General features: G+C 39.9%; 1 protein-coding gene across 1 annotated transcript in view; it reads left to right on the top strand.

Moving 5' to 3' along the window:
• Positions 1–1639, top strand: part of SYN2 (synapsin II) — a 175075-nt gene extending 173436 nt beyond the window's left edge. Inside the window, exon 13 of the mRNA XM_070576487.1 lies at positions 730–1639. Within this exon, the coding sequence (XP_070432588.1) occupies positions 730–865 (136 nt within the window). The 3' untranslated portion in view covers positions 866–1639. The remainder of the gene's footprint in view (positions 1–729) is intronic.
• The last annotated feature ends 15361 nt before the right edge of the window (positions 1640–17000 follow it).

Genomic DNA, 17000 nt, shown 5'->3' with positions numbered 1-17000 from the left:
TCTGAGGAAGACGGCAATGGTGATTGTGCCCATTTTAAGAACAGGTAAATTGAAGCCCTAGAGCTTGTGCCAAGCTAAAAGGTTCCTTTGGAATCAGGAAACAAAGGAGAATAGAAAGAACTGAAAAGGCTTAGAGATCATTTTACTAAACATCTACATATCACCAGTGAGAAACTGATTCCCAGAGAGGCACATGGCTTGCCAAAGGTCAAAGTGAGTGAGTGGCAGAACCAAGACTGACCCAGGTCTTCTGATGCTGGCTTCACCACTTGACAGTTGATGGAAAGGAGAGTACAAGAGCCCATGGGCCCCTGGTTGCTACATTTCATCAAAGGAGAACAGTGTGAAATTCCTAGATTAGTACTTACCAAGTTGGGCCCTCTGAACTTTAGCCTGCTGGCCCTTTAGTATGAAATAAAAGAAACAGCCTTTGAGTCACCCATTCTTCCTCTTTCCCTTCTCCCTCTTTCTCTTCTCTCTTTTTTCCTTTGTCCCTCTCTCCCACGCTGCCCCCATCCTTTCTTCTTTTAGCAGCACTGAAGGTGAGGAAAGATAGCACAGGGGCCTCCCAAGGTCTTGGTAGGACATCACTGCTGGCTTTCTCCTCTGTCACCTTGGTCTCCCTGGGGTGGGAGTGGGGATTCTGATTGTGTATTCTCATGTCACCGTCCTTCCCTGCCTCACTGGGAACACCACCCTCTCATGTTCTCTCTGGTTTTTATCTTGAAGCAAGTCGCAGTCCCTGACAAATGCCTTCAGCTTCTCTGAGTCCTCCTTCTTCCGGTCTTCAGCCAATGAGGATGAAGCCAAAGCGGAGACCATCCGGAGCTTGAGGAAGTCCTTTGCCAGCCTCTTTTCAGATTAGCTCTCCAGATACACCAGGGCACCCGGCCCAACCAGGAAAGGGATCTGAGACACTTGCCAGCAACAGACAGCCACGCTTAGTGGTGATGCCCCATGACCTTGACGTGTGTGGCCCCTTCCTCTGCTCCGTTGTGCTAAGTGATGTTTTGCAGCTCAGAAAGGACCATGTGAAGGTCTCAGGGCATGGGCCCAACCAGCAAGGGGCACCTGACATCAGAGAGGATAGAGCTGCTTTCCTGTAGTCATGAGAGCTTCCTCTGAGGTCTTCGTTTGCTGTGAGTTTAGTGGCCTTATTGTGACAGAGCCATCATGTCTTATTCTTCCTTGTGAAGCCAGGATTCCCCTCATTGAGGACTCCTGGTAGCTTAACCTATCTCAGCTGCAGTCCTAAGCATGCCGCCCTCCCTCACACCCTTAGTCAGTGCTGCCTGTTTAGGGAGCATATACTTACCCGGAAGTACTCTTGGCTCCAAGTGTTAGGAACTTACCCACAGCTAGATCCCCTGTCACACCTGTTTAGCTGTTTAAAACACACCTGCCCAGCACATGAGCTTCCTCAACTGCTGTCGTGGTGAAGTACCTTTAGTCTGCTGATACCGGAGAAAACAAGGCTCTGCAGTTTCCCTCTTTCCCTCCTCTCGGGAGCAGTTCTTGTGTGCGTGCTGCAGTGATCTTGAGCTCTGAAGCCACACTGTAGAGAATGCATGCCACTGTAACAGCAGTATGCCAAGTTTGTGTTCATCTTCCAATAAATAAGACCTTTGGTGTAATAAAAGCAGCAGCATTAACCAGCATTTGATTCAGCCTCGAGGTCTCCCCGAGGCCACTCTTTTGACTGAGAACGCGTATGTGAGGCATATGTGTGTGTTTGCGAGTGTAGGGTAGAGAAGAGTCTAGTAGGGTGAAGCTGTTTGTGTCAGTGTGTATGTGAACGTGTTTGTGTGTTAAGTGAGATTGTGAATGTATGGCTGTGTTTGCAAGTGGTTGAGAGTATGGCTTTTCTTTAGATTCCACTTATACTGGGCCTCCTGACGCCTCCCTGGTAAATCTGTTTCCTCCAGGACAGCTGGACTTCCTTCAGTAATGCAGCATTTCTAACAATTTTACTGAATTTGTAGCCTTTCTAATAAGTATAGCACCTTTGCTCCTGTAGCAGCCAAGTTAGACCTACTTGTCTGATCCATCAGGCTCCTCAGTTAAAGCCTGCACGAGGCTAGACCGACCTGTTCTGATGAGTGGAGTCTCGCAAGCTTGGCCTTAGGCATCCTGAAGAGGCCTGCGATTGAGGGTGGGCTCCGAGGGATTTTCTTCTGGTTTCTTCATGACTCTGTGGTACTGAAGAATACATTTCCAAAGACCACAAATGCTGTGAGGATAAATACATCTGCACTAATAAAAATAAATCAGTATATTAACATTTTATCTAAATAATTTCCTATACATGATGCCTCTCCTACTAATTCAACAAAATAACACTCGTCCAAATGCTACTATCTTGCTAACCCTCCTCACAAGGAGTAGATGCTGAGAGATCATAAAATGAATTTGTCTGGTACCAGGGTCTCCTTTCTAATTCTCCGTGCTTTCAGGGTTCAAGGATCTAGAACTGTACTTCTTAGACTTAAAAAACAGGAAGTTGAACCTCCCATTGAGTGACACTGGGGGCTGGGGGAGGGGGAGGTGGTGGGAGGGGGGCAGGCAGCCCTCCTCCCACCACAACATACATAACTAGGGAACTAACTACTAACAAACCAAACAAAAGGGGAGGCGGGGATACTTATGCTCAAGGGAATAGCTCTTTAGGGTTCTTCCATTTCCAACCAAGAGTCCACCACTTGTAGTCACTTCCATCTCCTGATTCCAAGTATATTTAATGGATTGCATTCATTTCATCAGAAAGCATTTACTGAGTATTTACTATGAGCATAAACATGATGGATTCAAAGAAATATTTATTAACACTTCCATAGTGCTTACTAAGTTCCCCGGACAATTCAAAGCACTTAACATATATTAATTCATTTGTTCCTTACAACCCTATATTATAGGCACTATTATTATTTTACAAATGAGGAAGTAGAAGCACATCAAGATTCAGTAACTTTCTCAGAGTCACCCACTGGCATGCAGTCGAGCTGGGATTTGAACACAATCAGTGTTGCAGCAGAACTCAAGGCCTTAACTACTTTGCTATAGTACTTTTATTTAGTCTAGCAGAGTCAACAAGATATAATTTTATTAAATTGTACATAATGTGATAACAACATAAGAGATGTACACAAAAATGCTTCACACCTCTATTTACCTCCTTCCTTCTCTTTTTCTCTATCCCTTGGCCCAAGCAAAAGGAGGGATGGGAGAAGGTTAGAGTACTCGTTACCAGGGTTGACTCCTTGTCCTAGAGCCATGAGTAACATACACAATGTATCTTATTCTGATCAAACATAATTCTGATTCTAAAAAATTACTCATTCTTCCACATGTGATGTCAGATCAAAAACCACAAGTGGCTTATTTAGAAAATGAGTCAGCCTGGAACTGCTGGGGTGACAAAAAGGGGAGGCATTTACCATAGGTCATGTAGCACCCTAGTCCAAAGGACACATAGATTCTACCCAGCCTTTAGTAATGGGGTCAGGTGGGAGATGGGGGAGTTCCATTCAGAAACAGCCCTCTTGGTAGATAATAAAGATGGCCCCAGAGACAGGGAAATTTGCCGCTCACAACAATCAGTAAATATTTGATGACTACCGTGATAAAAAATGATCTAAAGGTGGGATCTTCAAAGGTTGGTGACAGTCCACTATAGATCTTGGTCAATAGGCGAGTTGTGACCACTGTGCAATCATCTCTGCAGCTGATAGGGATTCCCTCCCCAAATCTTCTTTCTAGATTAATAGAGATAGAATGCCTCATCCCTGCCCTCACGGAACTTCCCACCTCCTTTGGTCAAGATGAATTAATTCTGCTCATCATTTATATGTTCACAACTCTTTATTGTGCACTTACTAAGCTCAGTAAATTTTGTGGGAAGAATGTAAAAGTGAGTTAAGCAAGGATTCTGCCCTCATAAAGTTTACAACCCAATAGGGGAGGTAGCACATATACAAATATAAAGAGGGAAGTGCCATTAGATAAATGCAGTCAAAATGTTAGTTTGGACAAAAAATGAAGTTTGATAAGTATTGGTGAGGATATGGGAAATGGAACTCTTACACACTGCAAGTGGGAACACATGTTGGTACTACCACTTCAGGGAACAATTTGGCAACATCCAATGCACAAACCCTATGACTCAGCAATTCCATTTCTAAACATTCGCTTTAGACAATCTCTTGCACATGTACACAAGGCGGCAAGTAAAAGAATATTGGTCTCAGCACTGAAAAATAGAAACAATCGTCTCACATCGGAATTAAAACATAAATTCTGGTTTATTCATAAGTTGGAATACTGTGTAGGATTTTAAAAAGTATTTGAGGAATTCAGATAAGTTCAGATAAGATATGGAAGGAGAATGAAAAAGATGAAACAAGTAAGTGTAAAATGGACAAAAAGCAGTATGTGTTGGAGTGGACCATACTTCTAGCTGGGATGGTCAGAGAAGGCGGCCCCTAGTGATGAGCTGTGAGCAGCCCACAAGATCGAGAGACATTCCAGCTGGGACGAATGGTGTGAGCTCACGGTACTCAGTTACTGAACTTTTCAGCTGGAAGTCTCATCTAGCCCCTCATTTTACAGATGAGAAAACCAAGCCCCAGCCAACTTAAGGAGCTTGATGAGGTTGTGAAGGAAGTTAGTAATAGAAGCAAATGGGTCTCAGTCCTAGGTGTCTGATGGGCCATTTGGGACACTGTCCTTCATGAGATAAGTGAATGGGTTTCATTTCCAGGGACACTCCAGGGAGGGAGAGGCTTACGGGAGCATTTGACAGAGGCTAGGGAAGCAATGGAAAGAGAGAGTTGGGCAGCAGAAAGAACCTGAGCTCTGAAGTCAAATCGGCATTTAAATTTTTGCTTTGTTAATTATTAGCTTATTGACTTGGATTATAAGTTGTTTAGCTTTTCTGTATCTCAATTTTCTCATCTATAAAATGAGAACAATACGACCTTTTTGAGGAGGTTGTTTTAAGAATTAAATGAGCTAATTCATCTAAAGTCTGTTCCTAACAGTGATTGGCATATGAGAGGATCACAAGAAATTTTCTTTGTCTCATAAAGAGAACCAGTGGAAGCCCCAAACCCTTCTTGGCCAGGACTCCTCCAGGAGCAACTAAACAAATGCTAATCATACGTTTCTTCATCTCCTGTAACCAGGTGGGCCTCTAGGGCGATTTCAGCCCAACTGATGCCTTTTCCTAGGACTATGACTCTTTTTAGGTTGAGTTGGTTAAATTGAGTTGAGGGTAGATACCTGGGGAGGCAAATGCTGCTACCTAAGCATGCCACTAGCAGTGAACATACCCACACAGCAAAAACCACTGCAGCTATAGAAATGACAACACAAACCCCATGTAACTCTAATGAACCAATTTTTAAACTCTCATACCATATGATCATTCCTACAGTGGTGAGGTTTCCTTCAAACAATTCCTTTGGGAAGCTAAACATTTATTCCAACAAGCCTGCTGCTTATGCTCAGAAAATAATTGGCCTCAGATCTGTAGCCCTCAAATTTGAATTTTTGTAACTCTTGGAAGATCAGGAGTTTTTTACCTGGGAATCTAGGAATTCCCATGCAAACTGCTCTGTGTATTGTGCATTTTGGCAGGTCCTCAACAACAACAAAAAAGATTAAGAATCAGTGCTTTAGGGAGTGAATTTAGATTTTTTTTTAAAAACCACTTAAAATTCTTTTGGAGTCAACCCTAAAGATGAAGCTAGATAATATGTAAGGTTCAAAACACAATGTGACTGTAAATGAGATAATTTCATGTGTTTTATAAACTGGTTCTGAAGGAAATTAATCTCAGAAAAGGAGTCTCATATGTTTTGAATAGTTTCTCTTTGAAATGAATGTTTATTGATTTTGAAAGAGAGAAGATGCATGTCAACAGGCAAATTCTGTTGTTTGTTAAAAATAACCTTGTTACTGTCTAATTCTCAAGTCCCAGACTACATTCAGAATAATGTTTTCCTCCTCAAATAATCATAATAATTATCCCTTACATTTGTATGGCATTTTACAGTTTATATAGCACCTTGCAATTTAAAGGCACTTCACTGTTTGTAAAGCACTGATTCATGTATCATTTTGTTAGACTCTCACAATACCCCCATGAGGCTATCCCTCGTTACAGGTGACTTCTGAGTGTGTGAGCTTTGGGCTCACCCTTGAATGGTACTCTTCCTCCTACAAATCTCCTTGGACTTCAAAGCCTGTTGATTGTTAACGTGGGGAAAATAATGGCAATTATTCATTTCCTCTCATGTACTCTCCTCTTATTAAACACCCTGTCACTCTTTGAGAACTTGCTTTCTATCTTGCTTGGATATTGATATAGTTACACACACACATTTGTGCTTGTCCACTAGTCTATATTTTCAGGAGTCTTTTCTTGTCTTGTTTCGGGTCCATACCCTCCAGCCTTTATTAGGGAAATATTCTGAGAGAGCGAGGAGGAGGGAACACCAGAGACCTGTTTCAGGGACTCCACCCTACATGTAAATGAATGCTCCCCAGGGGAACACTGCCCCTCTGGTCATTTTCATCCACCTCCATATCCACATACATCCCTTTTGATGAGAATCTCTGCTTTTCAGCTAACTCCTCCAGGCATTTACAGCAGAAAGCCACAGCCATCCCAGTAGATCAGGTTAAGTTCAGTGACTGCCTAACAAACCCTAGTTGTTCTAGATCCAGTTCTTGGGGCAGGCAGATTAGCTGTATCTGATTATTGATGGGATGACACAGCTTTGGACTTCTTACATCCACTCTGGAGCTCATGGGTAGTGATAGAGAATTGCAAGACTCAACCCAAGGAGCCCCATAGGTGGTTCAGCCAAACCTGACCTGGCAACACTCTGAAGACCCTCAAACCAGCCTTGAGACCTGAGGGGCTTGGCGAGTGGACTGAAATGACATTTGGGCTGCTCATTTGTCTTTGGAGTTTCACTGGGCTAACACAATATAACTCGGGATCTAAAGACACTTTGGGTTTGAATATCTAAAACCTAAACAGTGAATTTTTCAATATATTTCACTATAATATTGGTAGGAAGAGGTCACTAGGTTATTTCTTCTTAAAGGCTATTCCTTTATTTTGTCCCCATAGCTATTATTGTGGATTAGGGCCTTTATTAACGCTTCTTATTGTGACAGCCTCTAATTGGGCTTCCTGGCTTCAATGTCTTGCCTATTTCTGCGAGGTACACTTCTTTTAAAATATCTCATCATCAAAATCTTTCAGTGGATCTCCAGGCTCAGAGAGTGGAGTCCTAACTCCTTATCTTGGTATTTAAGGCCCCCTAGAGTCTAGCCTCGATTTACCAGGGAGGCAGTATGTCTAGTGATTAGGTATTTGGGCTTTGGGGTCAGACAAACCTGGTTTCAGTTCTGGTCTACCACTTGCTAGCTGAGTGACCTTGGGCAAATGACTAAACCTCTCTAAAACCTCAGTTTCCTCACCAGTAACAGTTGCAGTAGTAAAACCCCATACAGTTGTTAGGATTAAATGAGATAATGCATGGAAAGTGCTGTGTGCAGGTACCTCACACATATAAGGAAAATCCCAATAAATCTTATTTATCCTCATTATTGCTTTTCAACCATGTTTCCCTCTATTTAGTTGCAGCTAAGCTGATGTAAAATTCACTATCCTTGCTTTTTCATTCTTGCTCCGCACATGTGCTCACTTTATCATTATCAGCTATCCTCAGTTTTCCTTAAAAATTCCTTTTCCTTTATAAGCCAATATGACCTCAATAAAAAAAAAAAAAGAATTGTTTTTCTTATCCTCATTACTCATCCAAATCATGCATATATCCTTCAAGGCCCAGCTGAAATATCACCTCCTCCATGAAGCACTTTCTCCCCACCTTAGTGGTCCCCCATGATTGTTCTTTCTCCTCTGGACTCTCATCATACACTTATTGCCTCTACTACTTACATAGATTTGTTGCAAGTTCACACAATTTTATTAAAATATGTCTAATTTGTCTCTTTATTCATAATCTTAAACTCTTGTTAATGATTTTTATGTTGAATTATTTTCTGCAGCTTTTTTTCTAGCAAAGTCCATGTTTTAGGTTATTCTGAACCCCACATTTTTTCCCGACATTTTGTTATGAAAATTTTAAAATACACAGAAAGTTGAAGTAGGTATACAGTGAATATCCTTATACTATCTATATTCTACAATTAACATTTTATTACACTTGCTTTATCCCCTATCTATCCATCCCTCTATGCATCCGAAAATCTGTCTTATGTTTTTAATGCCTTTCATAGTAATTTGCAAACATCAGTATACTTCACAAATCATGATACAAACTAGTTAATCTGGTAAGGACTTTGAGGATGATCTAGTTTATCCGCTGGTTTTATCGATGAAAAAACTAAAGCTCTAAGATATTAAGCAATCCATCTAACATTGGTCAATCAATCAACAAATATATGCTGATCACCTGCTCTGTGCCTAGTATTCTGCTAGGTCCTGGGCGCATAGTAATGAACAAAACAGATAAAGGCTGTGCCATCATGGAGCTTACAGCTTGATGGGGAACATAGATAGTGAGCACATCATTACAAATAGTTAAATAATAAAGTATATGGGGGTCCAACCAAGTGGTGGGCTAGAAAAAGGATACTGAGAGTAATCATTACCTACTGTTCTGATCTCTAGACACTTTCTGTTGCTGATTTCCATAGGCTTTCATGTATAATAATCATCTCTCTTTTTTTTACATGACTGACTCTAGTGTAGAATATTATTGTTGTAAAAATAAGAGATACCTCACAAATTCCTCCAGAAGAGACTAAATGCTGCAAGGCAGAGTTGAAGGTGAAGCCTCTGTGAAAGAAAAGATTCTCAGGTATATGGAGATGTCAGCCTGAGACCAGTAGTTAAGGCGGTGAACTAGAAACGTTGGTCTCTCAGGAGCTAGGACAGAGATGCTCAGGTCAGACTACAGGAAGCATATGAACTCAGACAAAAGGGACCCTAGATTTGCAGAAAGCTCAACTGAGAGTGGGACCAAAGAATTACAGATATAAGGATTTCATTAAGAGTGGCTCATGAACTGAACTTTGTACCTATTTTTAGAGTTGTAATTTCCTAGTAGGCTGAGTATGTTTGAATGAAACATGACTTTTCCTTAGGAAATTTCTAGAAGTAGCTCTCCTATTGAATGGTTTAAAGATTTCAGTTTCTCTTCCAAATTTGCTCTGTTGGGATCTATTTTACTGTTCTAAGGTAAAGAAATGGGTCCAGGACTGGTCTCAAAGGAGTAGGTCAGAGATTTATCAAGGCTTTAGGTCTGATGTTTAGACTTCTGAAGCCAGAGTTTGGCCACTAAGCTAAGTCCATGGATTGCCTGAGCACATTCCTGACAGGATTCTTTTCCCTAAGACTGCCATTTCAAAGGACATCATTATATCTGGAGAGACTAGCTTTCTTGTCTCTTTTCTTTCTTTTTTTTTTTTACATTTTTAAAATGCATTTTTTTATTGAGGTGAATTGACATAACATTGTATTAGTTTCAAGTGTACAACATAATGATTCAATATTTGTATGTATTGTGAAATGATCACCACGATGTATCATTAGCATCCTTCACCACACATAGTTACATATTTTTTTTCTTGTGATGAGAAGTCTTAAGATCTACTCTCTTAGAAACCTTCAGATATGCAATACAGTATTATTAACTATAGTCACCATGCTGTACATTACATCCCCATGACTTATTTATTCTATAACTAGAAGTTTATACCTTTTGACCCCCTTCATCCATTTTGTCTACCCCTCACCCCACCCCCGCCTTTGGCAACCACCAATCTGTTCTCTGTATCTGTGGGCTTGGTTTTTGTTTTTTGGGTTTTTTTAGATTCCACATATAAGTGAGATCATATAGTATTTGTCTTTCTCTGTCTGACTTAGTTCACTTAGTATAATGCTGTTAAGGTCCATTCATGTTGCCACAAATGGCAAAATTTCATTCTTTTTTATGGCTGAATAATATTCCATTGTGTATATATACCACATTTTCTTTATCCATTCATCCGTCAATGGACACTTAGGTTGTTTCTACATCTTAGCTATTGTAAATAATGCTGCAGTGAACATAGGGTGCATATACCTTTTTGAGTTAGTGTTTTCATTTTCTTCAGATAAATACCCAGAAGTGGAATTGCTGGATCATATGGTAGCTCTATTTTTAGTTTTTTATGACCCTCCATACTGTTTTCCATAGTGGCTGCACCAATTTACATTCCCACCAACAGCACACAAGGCTCCCCTTTGCTTCGCCTCCTCGCCAACACTTATAATTTCTTGTCTTTTTGATAATAGTCATTCTAACAGGTGTGAGATGATAGCTCATTGTGGTTTTGATTTGTATTTCCCTGATGATTAGTGATGTTAAGCACCTTTTCATGTATCTGTTGGCCATCCGTGTGTCTTCTTTGGAAAAATGTCTGTTCAGCTCCTCTGCCCATTTTTATTTTTATTTTATTTTATTTTTTAAAGATTGGCACCTGAGCTAGCATCTGTTGCCAATCTTCTTCTTCTTTTTTTTTTTCTTCTTCTTCTTCTCCCCAAAGTCCCCCCAGTACGTAGTTGTATATTCTAGCTGTGAGTGCCTCTGGTTGTGCCATGTGGTACGCCATCTCAGCATGGCCTGATGAGTGGTGCCCTGTCCGCACCCAGGATCCAACCGGCAAAACCCCAGGCCGCCAAAGCGCAGCACGCGAACTTAACCACTCGGCCATGGGACTGTCCTCTCTGTCCATTTTTAAATTGAATTGTTTGGCTTTTACTCTTGAGCTGTATGAGTTCTTTATATATTTTGGCTATTAACTCCTTATCAGATATATGATTTTTCAAGTATTTTCTCCCATTGAGGAGGTTGCCTTTTCATTTTGTTGACAGTTTCTTTTGCTGTGCAGAAGTTGTTTTTTTTATGTTTTTTTTTTTTTTTTTTGATAAGGAAGATTTTCCCTGAGCTAACATCTGTGCCAATCTTCCTCTATTTTGTATGTTGGGACGCCACCAAAGCATGGCCTGAAGAGTAGTGTGTAGGTCCACACCCAGGGTCTGAACCTGCTCCATCAAAGCAGAGCATGCGAACTTAAAACCACTGTGCCACCAGGTCAGCCCCTGTGCAGAAGCTTTTTAATTTGATGTAGTCCCACTTGTTTATTTTTGCTTTTGTTGCTTTGGATTTTGGTGTCAAATTCAAAAAATTATCACCAAGATCAATGTCCAGGAGTTTACCACCTATGTTTTCTTCTAGGAGTTTTATGGTTTCAGGTCTTACATTTAAGTCTTTAATCCATTTTGAGGTAGTTTTTGTGCATGATGTAAGATAGTGGGCCAGGTTAACTCTTTTTGCATGTGGCTGTCCAGTTTTCCCAACATCGTTTATTGAAAAGACTGTCCTTTCCCCATTGTATATTCTTGGCTCCTTTGTTGTAAAGTGACCATATATATGCATGGGTTTCTTCCTGGGCCGTCTGTTCTGTTCCATTGATATATGTGTCTGTTTTTATGCTAATACTATACTGTTTTGATTACTATAGCTTCATAATATAGTTTAAAATCAAGGAGCATGATGCCTCCAGCTTTGTTCTTCTCTCTCAAGATTGCTTTGGCTATTCAGAGTCTTTTGTGGTTCCATACAAATTTTAGGGTTTTTATTAATTTTACATTTGGTAAGTAGACCATTTGTAGATAACGCTAAAAGCTTGCTGAATAAATGGATGTCATCAACAGGGGGGCTTGTGAGTCATTTGTATTATTCCCAATTGTTCACTCTCCTCCTTTCTTGTAAGCTGATGATACATCCCCACTTGTTGCCGAGTGATTTGTCTCTCTGTCTCACTGACGTGGGGTTTGGTTATGTGACCTGCTTTGGCCAATGGCATGGAAACCAACAGAATTTACTCCGTGAATGCCAACTCATTTGGTTCTTCCACTGCCACAAAAGTAGCCAGACTGGGTCTCAGAATGGAAAGACCCGTGGAACAGACCCACAGCCTGTGTGCAGCTGCCAGCATCTAATGTGAATGATAAAGGCATGTTTGTGTTATAAGCAATTGGTGTTTTGGAGTTGTTTGTTTCTACAGCAAAGCTGATTGATATACATTGACAAAAATGTATCGAGACTAGGCCTTCCCTAGAGTTTTGCCTGCAGTGGATAAGATTCCTGGAAAAGCTAGTCTTTGAACTAACTATTGCAACATTGCAGGAGACTAATTCAAGTGAGTGAGGGTGGTATGGAAAGAGGTGCAAGTCTGAACTGGGAAGAGGAAATGGTGTTTCCTTGACTTTAAAATCTTTCCGTTAGTTTGTTACATTCTTGTTGGCCTCCCTCCTTTTTAAACCTTGGAGTTTGGTTTCTCCAAGAAAAGCCATGGACTATGAAATGTCTGACCTTATTATGGAAAAATGAGGTTGCTTTTAATATTTGATAAAATTCTTTCAAGCACTCTACTTGAAAATAAACCTTTCTTTCAAGTAGCTGTCTACTGACATAGAAATCAGCAGACTTTCTAGATTTTTATCTGAAAATTTGGTTATAGATCCTCTTCCTGTGGAGTGACAGTGTAATGCAGCAAAACCTTCTACAAGATCTACTGAAACTTGTGGGCACCATCTAAAATGTAACAGGAATGGAAATGAGAGCATTCTAGAAAGTCCTGGATTTCTAACTTCTTATTAACCACATCGCCATTTTGGACCCTTTAATATCATTTTCAAAAACAAATATTACCCTTATTCAAGTCCCTTAATTTTGTATCCTTGTAATGTTCTGGCTGCTCCCAGACTTGCTTCCCTCATCTACTCTGAAAAAGTAGACCAGATAAAGCCCAAAGTCACTTTCATCAAAGAACAGCCCTGACTCACACAGCCGGGATAGCTCCCAACTGCCTACAGCAGAAAGGCCAAACTACAGCTTATCATCAGGGCTGTCAAACAAAACCCAGTACATGGCCTTAGCTTCCTACAGCATAAGTCCTCTACTCCAGACTAAGGAACCACTCTCTGTTCCCTAAATAGAACTTGTGCTTTCCTGCCTAGTCACCTCTGCTCTCTCTTTCTCTTTTGTGCGTCCAAACACTCTCACTCTTCAAGCCCTGCTCACATTTCATCCGTGAAGCCATCTCTGACAACGCAATTGCAAGAGGTTTGGGTACCATTACTACCACAAGGAACATGGAATGACACAGGCTTTTTGGAACCCAATATTGCCTGACTTGAACTCAAAGGAGAATAATTTATTATTGTAACTTCTTAGGGGCCGAGTAGCTTGACCAGAAGGCGAAAGTTGAACATCACATACAAACCTATTCTATAATGGCGGATTCTGCTGTCGGCAATTTAGTTAGAATTTAAGGACAAAATACAAACGCCAAAATCAGTTTTTTAAAGTAATGAGTACTGCTCAAGCAATCCTTGTAGAACCTAGAGACCATTTAAAGATTGTGAGTTTTTAGGACACATGGAGAGTAAGTCTTGAAAGGCAGGGAGATCTATGCATTCTCTAGAAAATCTATAAACCGTGAATATTGTTTCTAGGGCCAGCCCGGTGGTGCAGTGGTTAAGTTCACACATTCCGCTTCTCGGCGGCCCGGCGTTCGCCAGTTCGGATCCCGGGTGCTCAAGCTGCTCAAATCGACATCCACCTGGGATGCACAGATCAGGAACCTTCCATAGATAGTAACATGTGCCGTGTATGCCAAAGTACTCAGAGAGCAACAAGTGGAGAGGCTCCATGTCAAGCTCTGGTTGAGAGCTGACGGCCCCAGCTGAGTGCAGGAGTTCTGCAGAGTGTACCTCAGAGAATGAGATTGGGCTCTCCAGCAGTATCTTATTCCTTACAGTTGCTTCAAGCCTCAGGGCCGCTTGTTGTTTGAAGCATCATCTTAATTAAAACATTACCATAAGTGACAGGATCAATCTAATGAAAGATTACAGAGACTAAGGGGAGAGAATATTAAAAAGATGTGTTTCATATTTTGCCACTATCACTCCTCCTACGTCTCTCTCTTTTATAATGAAATTTAAGACTTTAATAGATAGGGTCTTCTAAGATCACAAAACATATGTATTTTTCCCTGCATGAAAAAGGAGCTTCTTAAAAACCAATAAGCATTTAGATGGCATTGTGGGAAGAGGAATTCTTCATGCCAGGTTCCACATCCAAAAGAACTGATGAAAAGTACTACGTGACAGATCTTTTTAAATCATAGATAAACACAACTGGAAAGCTTAACTTTCTACTTGTTGTCCAGAGCCTCTGGTGGAACCACAGGCAGGGCTGAGCCAGAGTTCCCACTCTCACTCCTGAGTTAGGTGTTATTGCCTTCCAACAAACACTCAAAGGCCTGAGAGCTGTGAGGTACAAGGGTGGAGAGAAAGGCACAACTCTCTCTGCAAGAAAGTGATTCATTTAAAAATATACTATATTCAAATACAGTATTAAAGTGAGTATAAGACTCTACACTCTACTGTGAGTAAGAATGTGGCTTCTGGAAGACAAATTGGGAAAAAACAAAACAACCGAAGTTGAATTTTGGTAGATGTGTACCAGCCCATGGGTTAAATGCCAGCAAGGTGCCAGCTGGGAGCATGTAAATCAGAGAGCGCCAAAGACAATGGTGTTTCTGAGAAAACACCTGGCGAAGTCTCAGAACGTGGAATTCAGGCAATCAAACAGAATCATGAAACAAATACATCAACATGAAACCTACTAGTTAACCACTTTGCTGCTTCTGAATTATGCTGACAGTGGTAGCATTCTTCCAAATACAGATGGTTTGTTATTTAATGGGTAGCGACAAGGTGCTCGCATAAGTAGTTTCGTGTTGTCAGTGTATGAATAGGACTCATTTGGGCTCCTTGCTGCATAATTCCCCTTGCTGCAGATGAACAGTGTGTGGGATCTTTGCCCCTAACAGAACACAGTGTAAAGTGCCTTTAGTGGGATGAAGTGACACTGGGCGGTGGCTCTGAAAGCAGGGCGCCTGGTTGATAATGGCCGGGATTATATTTAGCCTCCTCCACTTTATTCTGAATTCACCTCCTTCTTTATACGACGTTTTCCCCTCGGCTGCAGTCAGTCTAGGTGTGCGGCACAGAATAAGGACATTGGCTTGCTTTCTGAGAGTCGTAAAATCTTTCTGAGAAGAGAAACATCCATTAAAAAAATAATTTTTAAATCTAATTTACATGCACATTTAGAATAATTGAATCTTAGAATTGGAAGGAATTTCAGAGGGCATCCACCCCAGACTCACCTGTCACAAACCTGGTAGGGAGCTGTGCACGAAGCTGCAAAGTACAAACAGGTAAACGGTAAAACTTCATGCTTTCAAATTCTATTATTTCAAATTTTGCAATATTTCATAAGAGGCACAGAAGAGTAAAAACAAAAATAAAAGCCCATGTTATTTATGATGTTTAAAATATATAATCAAAGCGCTCCAGGATCAAAGGGGAAATGCACAATGATATTACAGAATTTCTAGAAAATTCTGATATTTAAAACAGACATGTCAGAATCTCAGGGATATAGCTTAGCAGCATTCAAAGAAAATTAATAGTATTAAATACCTATGTTAATAAATATTAAAATTAATTAAATATGCAACTAAAAAGTAGAAAAATAACAAATGGAAAGAAAGCAAAAGAAAAAATTGATAAGGATAAAAGCAGAAATTAATGAGATTTAAAACTGAGACTAATACATCAAAAAGCTGTTTCATTGAAAAAATTAAGAACAAAAAAAACCCAATAGCCAACCCAATTTTTCAAAAGAGCGGGAAAGCCCAAAGACACAAAATGAGAAATGGCAGGGGGAAAGTAACTGTTTTAAAAACCACCACCCTATGCAAATACATTGGAAAACCTAAGTGAAATACATAATTTGGTAGGATAGCAGTTCTCAAACATTTTGGGCTCCTGAAAATGACTGAAGACCCAAAAGAACTTTCACTTACGTGAGTTCTATCTGTTAATATTTACTATGTTACATATTAAATTTGAGAATTTAAACAATATTTATGTATTAATTTTTAAATAATAATAAACCTATTACATGTTACCATAAATAACAATTTTGTGAAAAATAATTATATTTTCCTTAAAAAATTACTAGAAGAGTGGCTTGTTTACATTTCTGCAGACCTCTTTAATATCTGGCTCAATAGAAGACAGGTGGATTCTCACCCACTTCTGCATTCAACTTGTGGTGATGTCATACACTGTAGCCTCTGGACAGCTCCACTGTATATTTGTGAGAGAATGAGAGTGAAAGAACTTGAGATTTGGTGTTCTAGAAAAATATGATTTACCAAAAAAACATAATTTACCAACAAAAAACTGGGGACCAATCTCGCTAATGAACATTGATGCAAAAATGTTAAATAGAATATTTGGAATAGGACCCAACAGCATATTGAACAAACATCATGATCAAGCAGGACTCATTCCAGAATGTAAGAATGTTTAAATATTAGGAAATCATAATTCATCATAAGTGAGTCAAATAAATAAGTCATCATATTAATAGATCAAAGCATTTGACAAGATTAAAAACCCATTTCTGATAGAAACAGTAAAATAGGAACCAATGGATACTTTCCTAAAATCATAAAATAGAAAAATTATCATATTCCTTTAACATGAATTTACATACATCTGCTTTTATGCTTTTAATTTTATATATGGTATAGAGATGGAGATGGAGATAGACAGAGATACAAATAGAGACAGAGATATCTTAGCCCCCAGACCAGCGCCTTGTTTAATGGGAAACACTGTCGGATTTAAGAAAAGAGTGACCACAATCACCATTATTATTTAACCTGATATTAGAGGTGTTAGTCAATGCTGTTAGATAAGGGAAAGCAACTAGAAGCATAAGAATCGGAAAAGAGGGATAAAATTATCTCTTTTGGGGAAAATCCAAGAG

This window comes from Equus przewalskii, chromosome 15, assembly GCF_037783145.1.
Source record: "Equus przewalskii isolate Varuska chromosome 15, EquPr2, whole genome shotgun sequence".
Classification (NCBI taxonomy): domain Eukaryota; kingdom Metazoa; phylum Chordata; class Mammalia; order Perissodactyla; family Equidae; genus Equus; species Equus przewalskii.
This window is presented reverse-complemented; position numbering and strand designations above follow the sequence as displayed.